This window comes from Fusarium proliferatum (genome assembly GCF_900067095.1).
Source record: "Fusarium proliferatum ET1 genome assembly, contig: FPRO_scaffold002, whole genome shotgun sequence".
Classification (NCBI taxonomy): Eukaryota; Fungi; Ascomycota; class Sordariomycetes; order Hypocreales; family Nectriaceae; genus Fusarium; species Fusarium proliferatum.
The window spans coordinates 1,969,695-1,995,098 of record NW_022194791.1 but is presented as its reverse complement, the minus strand read 5'-3'; the positions used below and the strand labels follow the sequence as shown (position 1 = coordinate 1,995,098).

Here is a 25,404-nt window from a genome sequence, read left to right as displayed (position 1 = left end):
CCATCATGGCATGATAGAATGGAGCCTTCCGGAAGTTGTGACATACGAAAGTTTTACAAGTTGAGGCATATGAAGCGCAAGGTTCAAGAGGCTAGTAAATATATCGAGTCATTTATTGGTATTTTGATCGATTTGTCATTCGAGTTCGAATGCTTCAGCTACTTTTCTGAGGCTCAGGTTGACTGCGCCGTGTTGTTTGCTACTCATACAGCAGGCGTGAGCAAATGCACGCAATGAGACAAAGAAACCCACCCGCGATGTAGAGACCTATCGCGTCCAACGCCAAACGGTTAAAATCAAATGCTAGGGCCAAGGGCCAAGACCAAGACCAAATCAAGTCAAGCACGCTCCTATTTCCTCCAACTGGCTGTTACTGCGGTTCAAATAGTAACATCATCCGCTTTGAAAGCAAGGTATAAAGCAATTTCATGCTATAATTTCGCAAAATCATGTCCGAGAAATCTGATGATCGTAACGTCATGTCACACAACCCAGCCCCAACCTAGCGGGGGTTGTCGTTGTCGCTGTTTTCCATGCAGGGTTCTGTTACCACAGTTGCACGAATGATAGTCCCTTTCTAAGAGACTTGTCAATCCATGAACCGTCGTCCTTAGTCCCAGGAGCAGGAGACTGTGAGCGAACCCAAAGTCCCTGTGCACTGAAGTCGCGGGGAGTCTCGCTGGCGCCCGGGAGAAAGGCGGATGAGGACGAGCCAGGGTAGAGAGGCATAGGAGGGCGGGCCTTCTGAACGCGACCACGTTGAGAAGTGCCAGATGCAATATGCTGCTTATCGAATTCGCTAAGTGTGGGTGTCAATTCGAGGAAGCGGGCAGTAGAGGGCTTCCAAAGCTCATCTGATGCGATGACAGGCTCGCCAACGTCAGCGCCGGGCTTGGACCATAGTTGATAGTTGTCGGAGTCGGGTGCGCAAGGATCCTCGGTGTCCATCTCTGGGGCCTTTCCAGATCCGAGTCTAATGGCCTCGTCCAAGGCAGCGAGCCACTCAGCGGGTGTAGCAGCGGGCCGGGACTTCTCTGACTTGATGGAGGAAGCCCTGGTGAGTGCGGGCACATCAGAAACGACGGACTCGCTATCAGTGAAAGACACAACCGAGGCAGTTCTCGGTCGGACTGTGGAGAGAGCAAGCCAATTGATCTCGGTAACATCCTGGCTAGAAGCGCGCACAGACCAGAGGCTATCTGTGTTGAGCTTCGGCAGAGATTGCTGCGAGATGCGCTGCTTGGGTCGGGTCTCGAGCGCTGCGGGGCTCTCGGACGTAGTACGGAAGTTGTTTCGGCGGTGATTCAGGCTAAATAGGCCCTCCGAAACCAACGAATCAATCTCACGCTGCAACTGAATGGCGGCGGCATTGGCCTTGGAATCCCAAAGAGGGGCCATGTTCCAGAGGTGGGTAAATCCAAAATCGGGGAAGGCCTCTAGAGCTCTTCGTGGTGAGCGTTCCATACCCTGGGCAGCAGGCGCCAATTTCGTTGTGCGGTAGTCGGTGCGCCGGTGGCTGAGGCTAAACAGACCGTCCGGCTCTTCATCACCAACGGAAGCAGTAGCGGGAAGAGGCTCCCACAAGCCAGAATTGACCGCCGAGGTCTCGCTAGGTGTAGAGGGTTCGGAGCCGGTGACCGAAGGTGCGGAGCTTGATCCGCTCCAGAGACCATCCTCGGACACGATCTCGGAAATAACGGGTATGGCAGGAGTCCACAAGGAGGTGCTATCTACAGGTAGAGGCTCGGCCTCTCTAGGCTTTACTCGGGTAGCATCGTCCTCGACGATGAGATAGGTTGCCCAGGTTTCAGCATCAGGCTGGGGAAGACCGTATGAGATCTTGGCGTTGACTGGCGATTGAGTCCACATGCCTGGTAGCGGTTGTATGGTTCCCCAAAGTCCAAAGTTGTTGACAGGCGCCTTTTTGATAGGGGCGGTCCAGAGCGAGTTGCTTGTGATGGAAGGCATGTCGGCCTTTGCAGGGAGGAGGCGTGCAGCCTCACCAGCAGGAAGATAAGAGTTCCAGGTAGAGTCGTCGGGTTGAGGGAGTCCTTTGTTGGGACGTGAGACAAGGGTGCTAGGAGTCCACAGAGCCATGGAAATGTTCGGATAGTTTGTTGTTTGCTGAAGAGAAGACTGAGCGGGAATTGATGGAGGATACAACAAGTTAATAACCAAGATTTGTCGCCGGCGTGTCGGGGATTCGGATTTGTAAATGACGAGCGGACTTAGCGGCTGCGGAGTCGGAGAGTCACAATCAAGCTTAAGGTCGGCTGGCTTAGAAATGGAATCCTCTAAGAAACGGAACAGAAGCGTTGCCTGCTGCTGTTGCTCGTGCGGATGCCCTGCGCCTGGGGCGCCACGGGACTTAGACTCCCTGTCAGTGCAGGGGTCTAAGATGGATTTGAGCGTCGCATGAGTGCCATTGTCTTTGGTGATTGGTGCGCCAGCCCAATCTTGTTCATTTCGACCCACGTCCATCAATAAGCAGCGAGCCATCAGCGGCACAGGCATGCTTATTGATGCAACTTGACCCCCAAATTGCGGCTGCTGGCGGACCCTGATTCGATTTTTCTCAGAGGCGTGCTCCCGGAGATCCATATCCGGAATCGTCATCGCCATGGTGGTTGTTGAGGTGGTGGGAGCACCAACTGCTGCACCGGCTTTTGCGCTGTAATCTCCAGCCTGTGTGCTTTCGCTCTCGCTGTCGGCGTCTCCATCTTCGTCATACTTTACCTGGGTCTGTGTACGGAGACTTGTCCGATCATTGGCTTTGTCATCTCTGCCGCTGTCGTGCATCTGCATCTGCACATCCTTGGCATAAGCATCCTCGAATGTCTCGCAATGTTTCAAAAGCTCCGAATCTATACCTTGTCTACAGAGAAAAAACAATCAGCCTCATTCTTGACAATACCCAGGCCAGCCTAGGTCAATGTGGCCGATTTTTACTTACTCATCAATTGACCGAGGCTTTAGTTCGTCCTCGTGAGAAGTTGACATTTTTTCAGGCGGGGCTCCGTGGAAATACGTGTCCGTTAGCTGGGGTACAGGCTGGGCCAGTTCAAAACAGTCCTCATCGTCGCTATCGTACGTTTCGCTCGAATCGTAGTACTCCCCGTCATCCTGCTCGTAGTCTTCAATGTCAAACACCGAGCCGCTATGCTGCATCTGCGTCTGCATACCCCCATCCACCACAGGTTGATAAGTCATGCCAGACATGAACATCGGTGCTATTGTCGCACAGTCTGACCGATCACCCCATGGGAATTGGAAGATCCCAAGTGTCCCGCGCCTATCAGGGAGTGGTTTTGGACTCTCCAGGATATCTGGCAGCATAGTGACACGTTTGATGCGACGCGGGGGGTTGCGGGGAGGTTTTGACTGCTGGACCTTAACTTCCACCACTTGGGTTTTGACTTGAGACACTGGCTGCCAAAGTCCGTCACTGGATACCTCAGTCTTTGATTCAGGTTTCTCCCAAAGTCTTGAGCTCTCAATCACGAGAGATCTGATGTCCTTCCTCACCGGTCCTCGAATTGACCTCCCTGCGATTTCCACTGGGGAGATTTTCCTCGGTGGCCTGGGAGCAGGGGTCCAGAGTGACGGTGCATTGCTAGTGCTGGTAACCGCTTGCACGGAAGCTATGGGGCGCCACAGCACCATGGCCGTCTTGGCAGGACTGATCTGGGCATGACCAATGGAACCCTCGTGATCATCGGCGTATTCGCTCTCTTCATCAGTATCAGGAGGGGTAGGAGTTGCTAATGAGTTCGTAAACCTGGGGTATGTCGAGCTAGCCGCCAATTTCGTCCTGGATTTCGAGTCGGCCTGAGGGAAAAGCGCCAGAATGTCGTAGTCTGCATCCAGCTGGCCTCGTTGCTGGGCAAGCTTTGACAGCCGTGCACTTCCATACCCATATCGCGAATCTCGGCTAGGAGATGTTCCCACAGTTGATAGCGAATCACGAACGTGCATGGTATGGCGAATGGTTTGCCATTGGTGTTCCTGTTCGTTCAGCTCCAGTTCCAGATTTGTCAACAGTGCCAGTCTATCGTTTTCTGCTACCTGATAAGATGAGCCTGGAGAACCAAAATCTTATCCACTGTTAGCGATTGCGCAATAGCAAATTCAGATGAACTTACGGGTCCTGTCTGGCAAAATTCCCACATCTTCTTCAGAAAGGTCGGATTCCACAGGCGATGGCTCCGCGTAGAAACTGTCGGTCCGGCGGAAAACCAGCGGTGCTGGCGGAAGACTCCGACGAGGCTTTGTCGCATATCCCCTGTCTGAGAAAGTTGCTGGACGGATTTCCCCCACTTGGGATGGCCAGAAATGTTGTTTTGCGGTGAGGTGCGTGTCCTCGGCTCGTCGCAATTCCGATTCAGAGCCGACATTAGCTTCGGCAGATGGCTTGCGGACAGTCAAGGGTAATGGCTCCCGAGAACTCTCATCGCTAGATGCTGATATAGTCTCCGCAACTCGGAGTCCGCTCTGTTGTTGATGTTTTGCCGTAACGGTCACGGTCAGTGCCCTCTGCACGTGAACCTGCATCGCAGGCGACCTGATATCCGCGTCAAGAGCAAAATCCTCATCTCTAACCGTAGAAGGCGTGAGTGCGCTCAGGTCTTCAACTGGCAGGATAGGCGAGGATCGTCGACCGTATCCCTTGCCATGCGGGTCACGCCAAGATGAGCTTGTCGCAGATACTGGCTCATTATCAAGTTGAGCAGTTGTAGGCTGAGGACTCTTGGGAAATTGAATCGACGTCTCACCTAAAGTAAGGCTTGCTGGCGTCTTGGTTGGAGCGGTCAGAGTATTTGACTTGTCGATCTGTGCTTTCGCTTCGTTGCGGTTCGGCTTGAACTCGATATCAGCCGGTAATATTGGTAGCTCAACCATAGATCGTGATCGTCGCCTCGTGATGCGGTCGGCTTCAGTTGGTGTTGGGATGTTGGCGTGTAGAACATTGGCAAATTCATTTAAACGAGATAAATCGTAATTTATTTCTGCTGGTGTGTCATGCGGCTGTTTGAATCTCACGGAACCACACGACAGTGATCGCTTGTGATGCTGGAGGTTTGGAGACCCTTCTGCTGGGAAGAGGGCGCGATCGATGTTCGACTTTCTTGGTATCGGGCGAGGACGATGAACCACCGACAATGTTTTTGCAGAGTCTTCTCTCTTGGCCATGATCTCGATCGCGTTGCTTCTGGGAATGACGGCCAAAGGTGCTGATTTCGGGGGCTGATTTCGCATTGGCTGGTAGGGGCGCGGTACTCTGGCGTCTACAGGCAAAGAGAAGTTCACGATGGCTTCCCCTCCGGCTTTGGTGGGAGTGCGTGCTTGCAACGTGGAGGGAGCCGTACGAGGAAAGATTGAAAGGGCTGGCGATGGCAACTGTCGAGGAGACTGCCGAGGGGATCGTCGTCGGACTTCCTCCATCCCCGGTGACAAGAAAGCTGAAGTAGTGGCGGAGGCTGTATTCTCTGAAGATAAAGAGCTGTGTTGAGATTCGGCTAGTTTGACGGTGTCGGCCCAGTTCTCCTGGCTGGAAGCTGAGGTCCTGGAATCAGAGCTGGATCCGGAGCTAGATGTGCTCAAATTTGCCTGGTGCAAGGTCTGGCGATAGCCTTCGGGTTTCGTCGAGCTTGGTAAAGTCTGAGTTCTTGGTAGAGGGAAAAGTTGCCCTAGCACGGGAACACCACCCATTCCAATGTTGGCTTGCCCAGCAGCTGGCATCGTGATCAAAGGTAGCTCTCGTTTGGGTTCTGTGGGAACTGGCCAAAGTTTTGATGCTCCTGTGAAATCGGCTGCAGATGTTCTCGCTATCTCGTCATAACTCCTCGGGCGACGCATATCCGCACTGGTCATCTGTCGTGTGTTGAAGTCTCGCGAGGCATCGAAATCGTTGACGTCCGCTGGTTGCATGTGCTTTGAGTTGTCGGGAAACAGTCGATCTTGGAACAAAGTGAGTATGCCTATCGAGTCAGCTTAATTTATGGACGGATAGTTGAGAGCAGACCTACCGATTAGTATCAACAGGCCTACTGAAGGAACAGTTGTTCGAACAACAATGGACATGGGCTGAATGCTCAGCATCAAAGGAGCACTAGTCTAAGCATAGTCAGTTATGATTGAGCTCATCTATCGGTCGTCTATACTTACTCCTGTCCATATTATCAAACCCAGCACAACAAGAGCAACCGCTCGGGACTGACGAGGACTAATGGCTCCTCTTTGGGTCTCCGAATAGACACCCCGAGAGATAACTCTGATTAAGAGGAAAGCCACGAAAGCAGTGTCGATAACAGACACGGTAATCCCAACCGGTAGAATTGACGTTTGAGTCAAACAGATAGTGTTCAGCTGTGGGCGCTGGATCCCTACGAAGACTCCTCCAAGAATAAGCCGTAAGACAATGAATCCTTGCATGACACCTATCTCAGTGAGAGACGCAAGACTGTGGGTGCTGAAGATCCATAATAGACTCTGTTGTATGGACACTCGTGCGAACTGATCGAATGTTGATGCAAAGGTAACCATGATCTGACAGCCTGGCATAGAGTTGATATTAAGTAAAAAGGCGAAGAAATCGATTTGAGCCCATAGGGCTGAAGAAATAAGGAACGCGATGAGGGCCAGCCTCGGAGCATCTCGAATGATTTTGGAAGCACGATTATTTAGAAGAAGAAAGGCACCGGCTATACCAGCATGGGCGACCAGGCCACTGTTCTCTGGTTATTCGATCAGTTCGTATGGTGGTGGTAGGGGATGACTTACAAAGTAAAGGCCGCAACCAGGGCCTGACGGTGATTGTTCGTCATGAAAGCGACATTAGTATTAGAACGAGTGTAACGAAGAGTAGATGAGGCTAGGAAAGTGAAAGGAAAACGAATGGGATCTTGGGTCAACCAAGACGCACACTACTGCACGTAGTTCAGCGGTATGTGCGATTAGAAGAGAATAATGGCAAAAGAGGGAAAGGAGAGATGGAACGAAATGCGATGCAACGATGGGAAAGTCACCAGAGCCGTCAACAGATGGGGACAATACTTTGAAAGGCAGAGTTGCACTTGCAACACTAGGTATATCATGCTGGGTTTCAGACGAAGGTCTTGGGTCAAACTGGCTTTGTTCGAGCTCACTCGCGTGGTCGCTTGTTTTGTGGCGCACAATCCGACATGATTGGGTGGAATAGAGATATCATGGTGTTTCGTCAAGGCCCAATGTAGCATCTCCCGTTATGAAACTGGAGTCGTCGGAGATGGCGGCTGTTAGGGCAACACTGAGACGAGGCTCCAGACTGGACTCGGCGCTTGACACAAGCCGGTCCACTGTTGAACTATAACAGGCATAGACGATAGCATACTGATGCCATCCATGGCAAAGTTATGAATAAGAGAGGGAGCCTGCTGGACTATAACCGCGAGTGTTGAGCTATTCCATGGATCAGACTTATTCGGAAACAGCTTCCAAGTTGGGAGCGAGACCGGTCTGTTGAAACATGGCGAAGGAGTTTGTTTGACTGTGACTGTGACTGTGACTTTGACTTTGACTTTTGCCGGGAGATGGACGATCAGCAAAAGACTTGTTCAACTCATGTCATGGCTAATAAAAGTAATAAAAGAAAAGAGAAATAACGCTCGTCCTCTCGCGTTCAGATGAATTAACATGACATCCCATTACCCGTTCGGACAGTGACCGAGACATGATATGGCGGGGCAAAGGGAGGCCTGCTGTTGGTTGACCAAGTCGCCGCCCAAGGCATGGCACAACTTACAGGGTGACAGGCACCCTGGACTATGGCGCACTCTTGTGTAGGTAGGAGGAAGAGGGAAGAGGCGAGAGTGAGGTTATTGCCGAGGGTACCTTATAGTTGTAGCGTGGTAGTGATTATGGAAAGCGAACGGGTTGGAGATGGAGAAATGAACGGGCATCAATACTTGTCTATATTCTCTTTCTCAGTGGAGCCTCACTCTTATTCAACCCGAACACGCCCGAATGACGACAAGGAAGAGGGAGGGGCCTTGGGCCTTTCTTTCCCAAACTGGACTAAAACACGGGCACTTGGATGCAGCCCGTTGCTACCCTACGAACTTCCCCGGATTTCTTGTAATAACCTTACCCAGCGACTAACGACCTCAAGTCTGTGTGGTAAACTCGATATCAATCGTTCAACGTTTGATGACCAGTTCGACTTGGGAATATGGTTATAAGCCTATGAGAGGAAAGGAAACCCAGGACTTTAATCCTGAATGACAAAAAGACCTAGATGACTTAGTCTAAGTTTAGGATAAACTTGGTGTACCTTTTGCTGAGTTTATTTTTACACCTTATATCAGGGTCTGGTGTTTTCTTGCTCCCTGGGAGCAGGTGTTCTACCTGTTGGATATGTTGATTGTAAGAGTTATTATTACCAGAATGATTCAAGAATGGCCATTAATCAGGCCATAACAGCGCTGCTTGCTGGTCTGCAGTAATTGGTCAAGTGACCGTTGACAACCACCAGTCCCGAGGTGTTGAGTAAAGTTTTCGTTTGTAGAACCACATTGAATACAATTTTACACAACAGTCGACCTATACAACACCCAGGAAAATGCCTTGATGCCAATTAACCATTACTAATACCATCCAAACCTCCGCGCTCCATGCTTTTTCATTTTGGGGCAGGTGCCAGGTTAGCTAACGATATCGATGTCTAGGGTAGGGCATAACGTAATGAATAAATCACGGGCTGAACCTTGGCTGTTCCTTGGCCGAATCTCAGGTCGACGGGAGTGTATGACAAAAGCTGCATTATGATACCCAGAAAGAGACAAGCCAGCCCCTCTCCATTGTCCTTCCTATACCGTCCACGGCCGGTCCCCCCGGTCACCTACAAAGAGTCACAACCGGGCCGGTAGATCAGCCTTGGTCTGATATCGGCAACTTCAGCCTCGAACTCTACAGACCAGTTAGTCACTGATCCCGCAGCCGCCAAATATTACCATATCCGTTCGGAATTCTCATGGTACATCCTATCAAAACCTAGATATAGCCAAGATTGATTCCAAATGAAAAGCCCGTCACCAGCTGTCAAAACCGGGACTTAACCTCCAAGACCCCCATACGCAAATGCAGCTACCGGCGGCATGCGGCATGGAATTACTACATTCAGATTCATGATCTGTGACTCGCCAATTGGATTCTACGCAATGGTCAGATGCCACAGTTAGCCGCACCACCATAACCGCTGCTAGCCAGATGTGGCTGGATATCTTGAAAGTATACTGTCATGGCAGTGACCTCGAAAGGCGCACAAGTGCTGTACATTAGGTGGTATTTTTCTCACCATGTACACTTCAAATTGCTCGGACAAATGTACCGAAATATTGAATGGCATGATGCCGCATCTCGGCTCCGATGCGACGACTCACATCTGCTTGGTGGTGGGATCTATAATGATGTATGAGTAACACGATGTCCAAGTATAAGAGGCAGAGAAATCACCACAATCAGAGACATCACTAATTACAACCAACTCATTACCGTCTTCCACAGAATCGACATTAGCATCAATCACAATGGCTCGTTTCGATCTCGAATATCCCAAAGAGGCCATCAACACCGTCAAACGTGAAAATGACCGCGGTGTTTATGCCCTAAAGACAATTCACCAAATCATCAACACTTGCCAGATCCTCCATGTCTCTTTCAACACGCCCACCCAATCCTTCCCCGTCATCCTCCCAATGATCGGCCAGATGGGCTCATTTGACCGGCCTAGCGCAGACATTGGTGACCCTCTGGACCTCTATCTTCACGGATATGTGTCAAGCCGCATCATGAACTTGGGCCGCAGTGCTAGTGACGAGAAGGGCATGCCCGTTTGTGTGGCTGCATCGCATGTTGATGGACTGGTTTTGGCTTTGTCTACCTTCCACCATAGTTATAACTATCGCTCTACGGTACTCTTCGGTCACGCGATCCTCGTAGAGGACGAGGAGGAGAGGATGTATGCCATGGAGCTCATCACGAATAGTGTGGTGCCGGATCGTTGGCGACACACCCGTCTCCCGCCGACCAAAGCTGAGCTTCAAAGCACTGGCATACTCAAGGTCAAGATTGCATCAGGAAGTGCCAAAATCAACACCGGTGGTCCCAGTGACGATAAAAAGGACATGGAGGACGAGTCGATCAAAGATCAAGTCTGGACAGGCGTCTTACCTATTCACGCAACCATGGGTGAACCAGTGCCTGGCCCTTACAATAGGGTTGATGTGCCAGACCACATCGCTGAATTCTCCAAGGATTTCAATGAGGACAACCAACAGTATGCGTTGAATGCTGCAAGGGACCCCAAAAAGTAGGCTGACAGAGTTGTCAATTCAAATGTCAGTTATATGGTACATCCAGGAACAAGTTATACCTTAGCAGGCATCTAAGTAGAAATATACACAATGATACAAAATATGTGCAATCAGAACATATACAACATATATACGTGTCTACCACTGCTCCCAGATCGTTCCAGGTAGCACAGATCGCATGATCTTCCAGTGTCCAGCAGCGCTGTCCTGGTGCCACTTGGTAACCTTGCTTGTTTCGTTCTTGTTGAGGACATCAGTAGCATCATCTTCAAGGAAGACCTGCTCCTTAATCTCATACTTGGGCAATAGCAAAGCCTGCCGAACTTGGCTTCGGAGGAAATCCTTTTGCTTGGGATTGCGGAAGGTGATTTCTCCTGGTGTCTTGCGGCAGAAGATGACCATGTTGGTGAAGTCGCTTCCCCACTTCTCAACATTGGCCTCGTCTCGTGGACTCTCACGGAAGATACGGCACGAGGGGAAAATCTTTTTGATGGTGCGGTATATGAGCTGAGGTGTGGGAAGACCAAAGTCACCAGCATAGTTCTAAAGGTAAAGTTAGTGTATGGCTCAAGTTGATGCTCACTTTACTTACAATAGCAATGACTCCATCATCCTTCAGCAAGTCTCCCAAGCCCTGGAGGAACTCGAGAGTGAAGAGGTCAACAGGCTCTGCACCACCAGTGAACACATCGTGAACAATGTAGTCATAGGACTTGGATTGCTTCACCAAGTCAGCTGTATAAGAGACAGCATCGGCAACGGCAGCAGGTTTGTTCTCGCGAAGATCAAAATATTTTTGAGCGAACTCATAAACCACTGGATCAATCTCAACCACGGTAGTGTCAATGCCGTGAGAAACAAAGGCAGAAGGGGTAGTTCCAATGCCAAGGCCACTGTGCTATGTTAGGGAGTTATGGTCAAGCGCAAGAGCGAGCACTTACATGACAAGGGCGCTAGCTTCACTGTCAGGCAGGGGAGCCTCTCGCTCAACAAGGCGGACAGCTTCGAGCATGACGAAAACACCGTAAATCGGCTCGGACACTCTTCGACCATTGAGCTGAACCCACTGACCTCCAAGAAGACTATGATCACAGCGCATTACACGATAACCTCTCTCTAGGCTCTCGATGACTGACACATAGCCAGTCAACGACTCGCGGCGCTCCAACAGCGTCCAATTCTGGGCTGTCAAGGTACTGTTAAGAGCATCGGTGGCCATGGGTGTCATAACGTGGCTGTTTAAGACTGCTGTATGCAATAGCGCAGGGAGAGCCAAGACGAGATACTTGGAAGGTGCCATGATAGCATAGATGGCCCCCAAGACAAGCTCCATACCGACACGAGTAAACGCAAAGGTGCTTCCAAAAACACCCTGCAGCTTCTCCATGAACTGGTTCTCAGCCAGCCTAAACAGACCCCAAGAAACAATGCCAGGCGCCGCATCTGCGACGAATTTGGGCAGTGCGCTCAGATCAGCGTCCTCAAGAACATCGGCCACGGAGGCTGCCGAAACGATGGCCAGGGGGAACAGGGTGAAACCCTCGATAATGAGAGGACCCCACCAGGAGCCAAGACGGTCAGTGAAGGTCCCGAGAAGAAACTGGATAGCCGGGATGTTAAGGGCGATGACCGGGAGAAGCTGAGAAGTTGACATAGGAAGAACCATGCGGAGCATCAAATTGCCAGCCCAACCAATGAAGCAAGCCGCCTTGAGCGCAGTTGTATGCGTGACAGCAGAAGGGATGGACCCAAAGATAGGGGACAGGTTGAGCTGCGACGCGCCCGACGCGACACCCAACAAACCAAGGAGCAAAAGAGTCTGGAAGTAAACAAGCGCTTGACTCATGAGTCGCTTCGAAAAAGTATCTTCCTGGGCCTTGGTCGCAAGTTCCTTGAGTTCCTTTTCAAACCGTTCCGGCGTGAAGCCCTCAGGCGCGCCAGTCGCCTTGCCGTCCTTTTTGGGAGCCATTATGAGATACGAGGGCAATTGATAGACAAAGAATGTACAGAAAATACAAATCACGATATGAATAAAGAAGAGAAATAGACAAGAACGGTCTGGCCTGTCGGTTCAAATGGCCTGCACTTGAAGCTCGTTGACAGTTGGTTGGTTGGTTGGTTAGGTATTTACAGTTTTGAAATCAAGCTCAATTAAGGTTGACGTGGCGGAAACCGTTTTCTTTATTTGGATTCTTTGTGGCTGGTGCAGTGGCTCACTTGAAGTGTGGGGCAACGTTTACTGGTTTCTGGAGAGTATAAGTTAGGCTTCAACACCAGTATAGAAACAATTCTTCTTATACACAAATGAAGTCCTGTCTATTCAGCTTGCATTCATATGATATAGACTAGTACTAAAAGCTATATCCCACCACTCCACCTCATGGTAGTATCTATCTAAACATTTACTGTCTTGCATGCACAATGTGACATTGGCCACTCGCACGGCAATCCTCTCGGTTTGAACCTGTGACTGTTACAATTACCGTGCTGAGTGTAATTGTATGGCTGTTATAGTTGCGAAAATGAAATAAGACAAAACGATACAATGTTCTCTGGAGCCAAATCATGAGATTCAACGTAACTCAACTGCCGGTGCTGCCATTCCTCGTATTATACGTAATTCGTAAAAGTCCAATCCAATCTAACTGATCATGCACACCTTGCTTTATGCAACTCTGAGTTCTCAATGCTCGTATCCCCAGTATAATGCGCCCTCATGCTTCCCGTCATGTCCCGAACCCCTCCAGAGGGGCCCCGAAGCCCAAGGTATCATTCACTAAACCAAGCCCAAATGATCAGATAGAAAAATAACCATGGTAAGGCCCAAAAGGATGGCAATATACCCATGCCAACTCCTCAGCCCTACCGAATCGCAATGCAGCAATGCAGCAACGACAGAAACGCCTGAACGATGCAAGCCGTGGCAATATGTTCCATGAAAACACCTCTGATCGTTCCTCGATCGTGGTAGTTGTCTGAATCTCGGAACCTTCCTCTTTTAGGTGTATTCTGTTCCCGCAAAGCGCCCCCCCCCCCCCCTTTAATCCTTACATCCGTGGAGGATAGTCTTCCATATCGTCGTCACTGCTGTCTATCTCCTCCTCTTCTTCCTCGTCATCTGTCCGTGGACTATACATGACGCTCATTTCTGGCGCACTTGGTCTGCTGCCCAGGCTGTCCAGAATACCACCACTGAAAATAGGTGGCGCGGAAACCGAAAGGTCCGCATGGCTCCCATTCCTACTCATGGAGGGTTTTTCGGGGAGCTGCTTGAGCAATCCTGTGGATATATCCAACATTGTCATCGCAAACTCAGTCAGACCCTTGCCTTCACCAGGTTTGGAGCTAACTGACAGAGTCCATCTATACTCTCCCAAACGTCTTCGATACCAATCCGCTTCCTCGCGTCCAGGTGATGTTGCCCAAAGGAGAGATCCAAATGTACCAATCAATGCAAAGTTAGTCTTGGAAGCGAAGTACCAAAACGAACGCAAATGGTTGGGTCCGAGTCTGTTGACAAAGTCCATGGCAGAAATGAGGCGTGCTTTGGCGGCACTGCGGCAGATGTGCTGCACGTACGAGTCGACAGAGCTAGACGGAGAAGCCAATGACCGGATGATTCGTCGATGGAGCGTGATTTCGGCCGCAAAGTATGCCAGATGGAGATATCCAATACTGGACAACCTGTTTGATGAAGGGTTAAGGGAAGAGTATGAAGAGTCGAGGCGAATCAACTGTGGTAGACCTCCATACCATTCCTTCAATTTGAGCTGAATGGGTTTCGCAAGCGACAGAACGAGTTGCGTTCCTTGTTTACCTGCATTTGCAACCGTGTTCATGGCTTGAAGAGTATAGAAGGTGTCCAGAATTTCGGAGAGTATCTCCGAAAGTTGTACCACTCGTGTAAACAACACCCTTCCCTTCTCAATATCGAGCTTCTCCTCCGGATCGTTCTCGTCCCATTCAACGTCAGGGAAGTCATTTGCTGTTAGAGGCTGAACACCCCAGTTAGTAGCAAAAATGTGCGATGGCCGACCGTGAACTAGGGCACCCCATTTGTCCTGCATGTAAAGTGCCCAAGCCAATCGTTTTCTCAGGCCCTTCTCCCATGGTGGTATTTTCCAACCAGTACAATCCAGGTGCAACCCCAATTCATGACCAAGTGCGACAAGTTGGGCGGTAGGGGCCCACTGGTCACCCTCGGGCCTCTGGGAAAGAAGTAGGCCAGCCTGGATAGTCGAAAGCTTGGGTCGAAAAGTGGCTTCATCAAGAGTTGTACGCACGATGCTCTCGAGCTCTCTAACATTGGGTCGTGGCAAGCCAGCCAGTTCCTCACTCTGATCCCACCAATTGATGGCAAGGATGTACACAGCTGCTAGTAATGGTGGTGAAAACTCTCGATAAGATCTTTCATACTTTTCCATGAAGACATGTTTTTGGATGATAGGAAATCCTGGGTGCACGACTCGAAAGTATATGTCGATGAGACGTCTGCCATGGGGAGCCACGATGGATTCGACATGATCGGCATCTTGCGTCACATGTTCGTGTCCTGGAGTGCTGGAGTCAGGAAGCATCAAGAAAGTATCGTGTTCGCTGACTTTGCGAAGAGTGCCTCTTGATAGTAGACTTTCGTCATGAGGATCAAAGGAGGAGAGGTTGATGAGTGAAGGTTCAAAGTCTGTGGTCGGACCAATGTACTGGCTGTAGCGATCATCCTGGAGGCCAAGCGTACGTTTAAGCATGGTCGGGCCTCCAACATTGGCCATCTCCTCCAGGAACGAACTGCTAGCGGCGGTACTGGAAAGGCTGGAGTTATGGTTTCGTCGCCTAGATGCGAGACCCGGTGAACTGTACGAGGCCAATCATATGTCAGACAAAGGCATGCAAGGAGGAACACGAGTAAGGTGAAAGGTTATCAGAGAAAGGGAAAGAGTGTAGAAGGAAACGATAGACGCATGGGAAAGGCACGGGGACCGGTGGAGCATTCAAGCCAGGATGAGTGTGGAGGGCTCGGCGGCATGAATATGGAGAAGAGTATGGATATGGAGAATGAGATGGGGATATCGGAATTGAGCTGACCTTCTTTTCCCGATAATATCATCACTAGCCTCACCATGAAGCTTCCTTTTTCGCGACTGAGGGCTGGATGAAAGGGAACATTCGGAGCCCGCAGCTTGGCACTGGATGCAGCAGTCGTCGTCGTCGTTAAGGATGCAGTTGACGCGAGAGTACCGACATGATAGACAGGGTGGGATGGAGGAGGCGTTGAAGGATGAACCCTCAACGGGTGCAGAGCTGGCGACTCCGTGACCCATCTCGAGCCTATGGAAGCCGTCCTGGCGATAAGCAGATGGCTCTGGCCGAGGAGGTTTAGGAGCAATGGCGATAGGCGCCGTCCTCTGGACTGGGGCTGAGGACTGGGGAGACATGGTGGGAGAAGTTACAGATAGATCCAGAACAATGTATGGAACCTCGATACCGCCGCAGGTCTGTCTGTCTGCCTGCCTGCCTGCCTGCTATCAGCAGAGCAAAACACCAACAAACAGAGGGTGTGTTGCTGTCAGGGCACAACCTAGGGCTTGAATTGTGTTACACCAGAATACCTTACAGGCGCCCGTTGCCCTGCAATAAACGGGCGCAAGAAGGTTGAGCCTCAGTGGCTCTTTGAGTTATCAGCCTCCCGTCTCGGGGGTACAATGCAGCCTGGTCAATGCCAGTGCAGCAAGATTTCCGATATGGGTGGTGGTAACGATAGAGAGATACTGTAGGTGGTTTTTTCTTGGGGGGATGCGATAAAGCCCCACGGGGTCGACAGTGACGCAATGCGGTTGGAGCTACGACCACTGAGAAGCGAGATGATAGGTAACGATAGCTAATAGAACCACGTTATCCAAATCGAGTTGATTGAGTTGATTAGAGTCACACACACGACACGAGTCAATGGTTGGTGTGAGATAAGAATCTGGGGAAACGGAAGACGGGATGTGATGGGAGGCGAGGCGAGGCGAGGTGTGATGCAAGGAAGAATGGGAAGAAGGAGAAGGGAAAAAGATAAGAAAATGCCCGAGCGAGCGAGCAATCAAAGTGTGTAAGTGGTTGGCGAAGGAAGACGGGAACCAGCGCGAGCGAGGGCAAAGAGTGGGATCCAAGATGCTGGGATCCAATGTCAGGGACTTGCTGGGATGATTGGGGATGGCGGGCGCAGATGGGCGCCGATGGAGTCGAGTCGGTCGACGGCGCAGAAGTGACAGCGACAGAAACAGAAACAGAAACAGAAACAGACCAGACCAGGGGTGTATTTCTTTGGTTGGTTTAGTTATCTGATAAGGCTTCTGCAAGCGGGGAGAGGGTATTGACTAAGAGAACGATAATCAGGTTGAGAAATACCGAACTCGGTCCTTATTGTTAAGCCAATCCTCCTCTGTTTTCTCTGGTTTCCCTCTTGTCTTTTTTTCTTCTTGTCTTGTCTTGTCTTGCCTAGGCAGTCTTGTCCTGCTGTCCACTCTTCGTCGCCCCTCTCTGCAACCAAGATTAGATATATAAGGTATGTAGGTTGCAGATGCAATAGTCCGGAAATTGTACGGCGATGGATGATGCGGTGCGACACAACAAGCGAAAGTCTAGACAGACAGGACAGAGAGCACGGTGCTGCTCAGATCGTGGGCGACGGCGATAACAGCTCGGCGCAAAAGAAGCAAAGCAAATTGAATGACAAGTTGCTTGCCTTGGTACGCCCGTTGTGAGCTGTCAGCTGTGCTCTGGCTGGCTGATTTGGTGCTCCCACAGCCAAAATGTCTTGACTCTTGCAGGCGGGGGGATCAAAGCCTGGGGAACCGGGGATTAGATTAGACTGTGTTTGGTTGGAATGCAGATGCAAATGCAGATGCAACTGCAACTGCAGGGCCAGGGTATTGTCCTGGATCTCAATGCGCCGTCAATTTGCCCTCTGCTGTGACCTGATTCGATCCAGTACCGGCTTCTCTTCTTGGAGAAGAAATGGTCCGGAGAAGCTGTGTTGTAACAACCAACTGATACTGATAACAACGATGATAAGGATTCGCAGAGACCAGTGGACCGTCGGGAGGGTTAGAATCCAGGTAACCTGGGCTGGCGGCTTTGCCCTTGTCCTTTTTCTCTCTCAGGGAACTGCGAGATAAGCTAACAGACCTATCAGATTCGACGTCATCAATAAAAAACGACCGACTGGGCCAAAATCAGCTACCTAGTCGCTCGACAGTGGCGCGATGGCCGGTTTCGCAGCCGTGAATAACTTATTTATATCAGAGTATAATTAAAGAGGTGCAATAGCCGTCCGTTGCCTGAACTGTATCTTTTGTGGCTGGGCAATACCCGAAAGTGAATGAGGAGAGAAAGAGAAGAAGAGGAAAAAAGACAGAGAAGAGCAGAAAAATAGCAGAGTTGCTGCTACTGTACTAAATCGATCATGGAGGAGGCTTTTTGGAGAAGGGACATGAAAGTGCAAAAGGACAGGCATGTGAGAAGAGACAAAAAGAGAAAGAATACATCCGGCTTGATGGTATTCCCCGCAACGCCAAAAGTACCTGACCAGGACTTCTCCCGTCAAAGGGTCCCGTTCTCCAGATCCAATCCCCAAGTTCCCCTCCATCAACTTCGGGACAAGCCTTGTCAATTGGTGTCTAAGAGGCGTCCCCCCAAATTCGAAGCCCCCGGAGCATGTGCCGAATCAGGAATCTCGAACTTGGGGAACATAGCCCAGGAAGGGAGGTACTGAACTTCAGTACCAATATTTCGTATCTCGACATCAACCAGACGACCAAGGGATGCATCATCTGGGGACATTCGTGTCTTTGCCTGTATGCACAGTTGGGCTGTCATACCCTCAACTTGAGTGGCTCTTTGCTTGTCCTTGCACGCAAATTTACTAGGGGCGTAGTAATCAATGACTCAACAGACTGAAACATCAAACCTTAAGTTCTCTCATGAAGAGATATCCACCTGCTGCAAATCATATCCTCTAATATCAAAGTCGCTTCCAATTTCCGACTTGTCAAAGAGAGACACACGAATGGTACGGTGTACTCAGCGGGAACACAGCCTTGCCTGAATCATGGCCAATGCTGAGCCGTTACATGGCCCTAGTCATGTAGACGAGAACCAGCGTGAGCAATGGGGGATTTTCTCGGCAGCGGCGTCGTTGGCAAATGCCCAGACAAAGACCAGCTCACTTTTTCCCTCGGCCGAGGAAAGAAATGGGCCATATCATGAACAACCCCGGGGTCCAGACTCTAGGTCCGGGTCTGGTGTTGCTGTGTACTGTACATCCGAGCGAGTGAGGATGAAGGCAGGGAGAGTTGAATGGATGAGCAAGCTTATCTCTGAAAAGCAGAGGAGATAGAAATACATAATGGCAAAAGATAAGTTAAATCAAGAAAAGAGGAACCCCCCAGCCTTCAGAGACATTTTTCTGCACAATCACAGATGCCAGCTTTGAACACCATCTTGAGAGGAAACCTTGAACTTGGAAAGTACAGTATACACAAAACAGCCATGTAAACGCACTTAGAAGCCAAGTATTACATACCAGCTGACCAAGGGCGTCCCTCTGAGCCCATTACCAAATGGAAAACCATCTGTGAGCTTGTCTTGCCTCATTCTGCATGGTCCGGCAGTTGTTTTAACGTAATGGCTCGTCCGGGGTTGATTTACCGCCGCAGTCCAACAAGACGTTGTTATGTACCCTCTCGCTGCGTATGTATGTTAGTGGCTAAAATAACCTTTTGTCTCATTGGCAAAATTCCCGAGGTTCCTTACTGTTGGATTCGCTCGTCGTGATATGCCTCATCAGGTCCCAAAACACCTCAAATCTCCCCTATCTGCTCACTTTTGGCACCACCGGCTCTATTTCAGATCCGGTGCCGCAGCCGGCTCCTTGGACGAATCCGAATTACTCCGATGTTCGGTTCACAGCATGTAAACTCGGTGAAGCGTTTGCCAAAATTAACCTGTCATCAGTCAGTTATCTCCCACTGCCAAGGGATGATCTTCTCGTCCCTCTTTGATAGCAACAGTTCCTGGAACAAGAAAGCATTAGTCATCTAATTCGCAGTTTCATTCCGCCAAATCTTTACACAGATTTTGGAGAGCCATTGACACGGGCCCTGCACGCGATAGCTTCTTCCTAGATCTATCAGCTCAGAGTTATCAACAGATAACTTCAGATCCCTTGGAACAAATACGCTCTCTATGATTGGTCCATAGAAAGCCCTCCCATCACGATCCGAAAATGTCCCTTGTCCTGTCCCTGATCTTGACTCAACAGAGACTCGACCCCTGTGCCGTGGGGGCTACAGGGGGACGTTGCCGGTCCTGTCCCGGCTCATCGCTACGCACGGGCCAGTTTGTCGAGATCCATCAAACACTGACTCTAGAGCGAGCAATATCTAGAGCAAGAGCGTCATTGTTGGGTCCGGAGCTTCTGGCATGGTGGCTGTGACTTTGTTGATTTGATGCAGATGAGATGCACGACCAGCTACACTATGTGACCCGCTACCTCGACCGATAACGGTTCCAACCTCTTCGTCCAGTCCGAAGCTCTGCTTCGACTGACAACCTCCGTTGATGTCATGTCAGAGAGTTGAGTCAAAGCTCAGCGTTAAATTACCCTTAACGTTTTGCCACGTGAGTGTGGAGACGATTAGCGACAACGTTGTGGCCTCGTGGGTGTAACTCTTCACGGCTTTCAGTCTCGTGTCCAAACCATGACTCTCTCTTCGTAGTATTCAGTTGGTTCATCTGAGCCACGAGCTGGGAGCATCATGTTTAGCTCCTCTTGAATCTGGAAACCTAGTTTTTGATAAAACGAGACCGCATTCATGGTAGCCTCGAGAATAACTGGTGCATTCTCTTTGGAGGCCTCAGCCTGCACTCGACGAAGCAAAGTTGACGCAGCCCCTCGGCCATTGAACTTGGGATCTGTGCATAGATATGTCACGTCTAGGAAATGTTAGTGCCGAGTGACACGTGGCCAAGGTAGCTTCAACCAAATTTCAACACCATAGGTGTATAGCGGTCAAGGTTTGGTCGTCGATATCCTGGCCTCCACTCAGCAGCAAATAACTCACGGTAATAAGTCTTGTCACCCAGGACCTTGTCTCTCTTACTCTTAGTAAGATCCGCGTAGGGGCCAAGATATTGACGACGGCAGAAGTCTGGAAACTCATCATCATCGGCTTCTTCTTCTTCTTCTTCTTCTTCTTCTTGTGTCTCTCGCGACCGCTGTTGCCGCTGAACGTTCCACTTAGCGAAACTCGCTATTTTCCCGGTCTCTGGGTCGCGTGCAACCAGAACACCCTTGTCGACGCTTTGGACATGATCCATAGTATCTCTGAAAAGCCAGCCTCGGAAAAACTCCTTGCTCTCAGGGTTGGGAAATTGTGCGTGCATCAGCAGGTTGATGTCCATGGCGGCAAAAAAGGTGTCGGTGACACTAGGGGCCTCTCTCTCAGAAGGAACTAAGATTTCGAATGGCATCGTTACTACGTGATGAGGCGTAAATATTGCTTAAAGAAAGCGGAAGTGAAGCACAGGAAGTAGAAAGTTGTGAAGTCGAAATTGGCCAACCAGAAACCTCACGATATTGCGTTGGTGGCCTAGACCTGGGGCACGTGACAGTTTGGGTAAGTTTCTTAATCTTGACATCTCAGACCTCTTGAATCTATAATTTTAATTCTTCGAAGCCTATCTGCCAATGTCGGTTGCATTCCGAGTGTTGGGTTTCCATCGCTATCGCTTGAAATCAGGTGTGACACAATATTCGAGCCTCAGCTGTGAGTAAGACTAGTTCTGCATAAGGGACTACCCGCTTTAGCACTATGCCTCAAGTTGACTTATAGACTTTTGCCGTAGACAGTTCTATGAGTATGCACTATCTACCCGTAGAACGACAACAAAAAAGGACAACGGCATTGTACTATAACTTGTAATCTAACCTTTCTTGAGATTCGGGGCGTCCCAACTCTTCTTATGTCTTTCAACTAAAACTGTTTCTCAATGTTGGGGCTGTACCTCATCGGTAGGTATGATGTCGTGTTGAAAGAATTGCTTTGCAAAGTCGTCTATTTCATTAGAACCAGTGCCTTATACTGGCTTATGCTTTCTTGTCTAGCTTTCATTGTATTGAGGAGAGTCTAACACGATACCCCATTGATCTAAATACAGAGGGGACACGCAGCTTAGAGCCAGGGGTGACAGCCCGTTCGCACAGCTTGGGCATATCTCTCTAGTCCTTTCCTGTCCAGTTTCGTCTTCATGGCAACTAGGTGCTTTATTCGCGCTCTCTTTTCAAGTAGCCTATGCGGATATTCAGCTCTGTATAGAAATATCTGAATTTGCCATTGCTGAAGCTTATCCTATCAGATTTCATCCTGAGAGGGCAACGCAGCAAACATTTCACGCAAGAGTCTCAAGGCATCTAACTCGAATCTTGGAAGATTTTCAAATTATGGAAACCTTCTGGGCTAGTTCTTAGATCTCATGAGCTGGGAAGGAATCCAATCATAAACTTGTGACGGGCGGATCTCGACCAGATACACGATGTTATAGGCATATAGTTATTTTGGGATCGGAAGTTGATCTCAGTTATTTGTATTCCATGAGAATACAGGTTACTGTTCTCGACAAAGCTTTGATAGCACATATCACAGTAACATCACCAGTCCTTAATATTGAGTGTCAGCCCGGCAAGCTTTCCCCCTTCACTCTCAAAGAACATTGGTTTTGTATATGATGTTACTTAGGCATGACAATATTAAAAACAACACTAGAAGAGCTTCGGCGAGAGAATAGGTTGATAAGAACACGGGAGTCCAGTCCGGGCAACAATCTCGACGTTTGAGGGATTGACGCTCCAAGATTATTGGGCAACTATGCCATGACCTGAGCTAGGGGGCCCGGAATAACTTCATATCGAAGGAGTAGTCAAGCAGCTGGTTGACCGTTTTCCGAATTTCTCACATGAGAAGTAGAAAGGCGTGAACTTTTGATTCGTATAGGCCAAGTTCAACTTACATCCCTGACAGATCGGCCTTCCTGTGGCAGCGAATACAAGTGGCATATCTTATTGCAAATTCTCGTACCACTTCACATGACCTTCTAGATCCTATTTTCTCAGGAGTTGGTACAAATTATGATTCACAATGATGCAGTTCGGACAGAGTTAACTTGCGTAAAGCACTTCAAACCTTCTAATACACCAGTTGGGGTGTCTGTTTAACAGACATCTTGACATCACATCGCACATACGGAACAGGTTCAAGAGGTACAAGACAAAGGGGCCGCTATATGGCAACTATAGACCTAGTCTGGCGAAAAAATACAATCATGACTCCCCGAGTCTGCCAGGGATTAAAATTACTTAAAAGAATTTGTGCGGTTTGCTAGTGGTCCCTTATGATGAGCCGCGGTCGAGCATGCTAGCCCGCCAACGGCAGATATGATAAAATGAAACGCCGATGATGGCCGGGTATTTAGACAGGAGGGTTGAAAGAAGGAAGCTTGTTGGCACAAGCGGCAACAGCCTTGAGGGCCTTGGCGTTGGTGAGGGCAACAGCCTTGGCGGGCTGGGTGCGAGGAGTACCGTAGACGGGGAGGTCATCCTCAGCGGCAGGGGGAGTGTAGGCAACATCGTCGAGGCTGAGCTTCAAGCTAGGGACGGTGCTGATGTCGATCTTGGAGCCGTCGAGCTTGACAATCTCAACCTGGAGGCCGTTGGTGACGGCATCGGCAACCTTGGTAGGAGAGCAGGCAGCAAGAAGCTGAGGGGCGTCGGCAGCCTGGTCAGCGGAGAAAGAACCGTGGATGATACCCTCAGCAGGCTGTCGCATAACGACAAGACCACCAACGAGCTTTCCGGAGACGTAGACGTTGACCTGGGCAGGTCGCTCAACCTCGGTGACATCGAGCTGGACGTTGGCAAAATAACGGGTGGTGTTGGCACCAGCACGCTCCTCAATCAGGCCACGCTCCTCAACATCACGACGGCGGGAAGAACCGCTGCCATAGAGACGGTTAATGGTGGTTCGGGCGGAGCTAGAGAGCTGGCTGGCAGACATTCGCCAGTACTCGAGTCCAGCGTAGGTGTAACCGAAACCCTTGATGCTCTTAACACTGTCAGAGGTGTGGAAGTTACCCCTGGATCGGTAGAAGGGGTTGAGAGGAGAGCTGGGGGTAATGCGGGTGCCCTGGGGAGTAGAGTAACGGGCACCACCAGAGTAAGAGCCGGTGAAGGTGGACTGGCTAGGGTGCATGGCCTGCCAGTAAGCCCAGAGACGATCGACGTTGGCGTGGTGCAACCAGAAGATGGGATCGAAGCCAGAGAACTCGGTGGCGAGGAACTGGCCGGCGCAAGAAGCATCCCAGTGAATGGCGTTGTGGATCTGCTCGAGAGAAGCACCGTTGGCACCGGTGGAAGCGAACTGGTTGAAAGTGGTAGGTCGGGTCATGACATCGTAGACCCATTGCTTGTAAGGCCGCTGGCGGAGTAGCTTGTTGGCACTTGAAGGGAAGCTATCGGGAGCGGGGCAGTGGTAGATGCGAACGCGGTGCTCGTCGTCCCATGATCCGTACTTGTTGTTGAGGGCGTCCTTGGGGAAGTTGTAGGTGTAAAGAGGGTTCTTCATGTTGATGGTCTTGAGGCCGCTGCCATTGGGAACCTTAACGTTGACATTCTGCTGGGTGAGGATAGCGGGAATGCCATCGAGGGCCCAATCCCAGTAGGCGGCACGCAGGTTGTTGGCTGCATCAACGTACTGCTTGCGGTACTTGGAGGGGTAGAGGTTGGCCAGGCGCTTGGCATGCTCGACGAGGATCTGCTCGTAGAGCAAGACATAGGGACGATGCCATGTCAGGAAGATGCTCTCACCGTGAGGGCAGTATCCGGGCCAGCCATTGCCGCTTCGACCACCACCACCGTTCCACTGAATGAAGGGCTTTCCGTGAATACCACCGACCTGGAAGTAGGACTTCCAGTCAGTCTCCTTAGCATCGTACATGGAGCGGACGGCTCGCATGTAAAGGTCCCTGGTGTTGAGATTAGCATTGGCTATGTTAACAAGCACACGACAGACTTACCAGGCGGGGCCGCCAGCCTTCTGCATGTCATTGATGTTCTTTCGAGCAGGAACAGCAGCTCCACCAGTGACGGGGACACCAGTTACGAAGATGTTCTGCTGCTGAGCCTCGACGGGGTTGACACCGCCGACGACCGCGAGAGCGGCAACTAGGAACTTGCCCAGCATGATGATTGTCCTGAAAAATAAAACGAATGTATTCGAACAGAAGTCGTGCGTCAATGTACGACTTTGCTTGCTCAAGAAAAAAGGACAAGATCGGAGAAGGAAGTGGTTAAGAGTGTGGGAAAACGTCCGAGATATAGTCAACCCTGAGCCATGACCACGGCGACAAGACGGGGGGTGTGAGAGGGCTGATGGCAATGGCTATGGATGGCTATGGCTCTGGGAATAGGTCATGATCCCTTCTCCGCATCCGAACCTCCGTCCCAGCTGTCAATCATCGTCAAAGGGGTTCGTAACGCCCCTCATAGTGGCCCTAGATGACAAGGGGGGAGGGGGTGCACAGGTAGGGCAAAGATCGATATTCCATAGGATGTGTCCACTGGCGACGAGTTGAGAGTTGCAAGGAGAGGAGCACTGAGCACTGAGCGATGAATGAGCTAGGAAGGTGTGGGTGAAATTGGGATATGACCCATGCACATGGACAAGCCAGGGTCATGGTTGCTTTTCTCTCGTCTTTTCTGTGCTTAGTAGCTCGTTCGCTCGTAACGCCACATTGAATGGATCAACGTCTGTGTCCCTGGCGATTTCCTAGGCCTGTCAAATTGCCTACGCGTCAACTATGTCTAGACGTTAGTCGAGACATTGACAAGGAGAAGAAGAAAAGGCAATCCTTCAGTGAGATCCAGTGCTGATAGTAAGAAACTTTGTCTGTCCTATGGCACGTCGTATTCGATGGTTGTGAAGAGACCAGAAGAAAACAGGGGGGGGACAAGATCCCA

At 50.3% G+C, this 25,404-nt stretch overlaps 6 protein-coding genes across 6 annotated transcripts; 1 reads left to right on the top strand and 5 right to left on the bottom strand.

Moving 5' to 3' along the window:
• Nucleotides 1–546: 546 nt before the first annotated feature.
• On the bottom strand, nucleotides 547–6,824 carry FPRO_03126 (uncharacterized protein; the record flags this gene model as incomplete). The annotated part of the gene is made up of 6 exons (XM_031226696.1): nucleotides 547–2,875; nucleotides 2,954–4,094; nucleotides 4,143–5,978; nucleotides 6,027–6,114; nucleotides 6,166–6,727; nucleotides 6,781–6,824. The coding sequence occupies 6 exons, from the start codon at nucleotides 6,822–6,824 to the stop codon at nucleotides 547–549; spliced, it is 6,000 nt and encodes a 1,999-aa protein (XP_031077207.1).
• Nucleotides 6,825–9,563: 2,739 nt separating this feature from the next.
• Nucleotides 9,564–10,349, top strand: FPRO_03127 (uncharacterized protein; the record flags this gene model as incomplete). The annotated part of the gene is made up of 1 exon (XM_031226695.1): nucleotides 9,564–10,349. One exon carries the CDS (start codon nucleotides 9,564–9,566, stop codon nucleotides 10,347–10,349), a length of 786 nt encoding a protein of 261 aa, XP_031077206.1.
• Nucleotides 10,350–10,487: 138 nt separating this feature from the next.
• On the bottom strand, nucleotides 10,488–12,318 carry FPRO_03128 (uncharacterized protein; the record flags this gene model as incomplete). Its single annotated transcript, XM_031226693.1, has 3 exons — nucleotides 10,488–10,892; nucleotides 10,942–11,242; nucleotides 11,291–12,318. The coding sequence occupies 3 exons, from the start codon at nucleotides 12,316–12,318 to the stop codon at nucleotides 10,488–10,490; spliced, it is 1,734 nt and encodes a 577-aa protein (XP_031077205.1).
• A 1,078-nt stretch (nucleotides 12,319–13,396) lies between these two features.
• FPRO_03129 (related to DAL81-transcriptional activator for allantoin and GABA catabolic genes) lies at nucleotides 13,397–15,781 on the bottom strand (the record flags this gene model as incomplete). Its single annotated transcript, XM_031226692.1, has 2 exons — nucleotides 13,397–15,200; nucleotides 15,432–15,781. The coding sequence occupies 2 exons, from the start codon at nucleotides 15,779–15,781 to the stop codon at nucleotides 13,397–13,399; spliced, it is 2,154 nt and encodes a 717-aa protein (XP_031077204.1).
• Nucleotides 15,782–20,073: 4,292 nt separating this feature from the next.
• On the bottom strand, nucleotides 20,074–20,864 carry FPRO_03130 (uncharacterized protein; the record flags this gene model as incomplete). The annotated part of the gene is made up of 2 exons (XM_031226691.1): nucleotides 20,074–20,327; nucleotides 20,456–20,864. The coding sequence occupies 2 exons, from the start codon at nucleotides 20,862–20,864 to the stop codon at nucleotides 20,074–20,076; spliced, it is 663 nt and encodes a 220-aa protein (XP_031077203.1).
• A 1,994-nt stretch (nucleotides 20,865–22,858) lies between these two features.
• Nucleotides 22,859–24,628, bottom strand: FPRO_03131 (uncharacterized protein; the record flags this gene model as incomplete). Its single annotated transcript, XM_031226690.1, has 2 exons — nucleotides 22,859–24,410; nucleotides 24,462–24,628. 2 exons carry the CDS (start codon nucleotides 24,626–24,628, stop codon nucleotides 22,859–22,861), a joined length of 1,719 nt encoding a protein of 572 aa, XP_031077202.1.
• Between the last annotated feature and the right edge of the window lie 776 nt (nucleotides 24,629–25,404).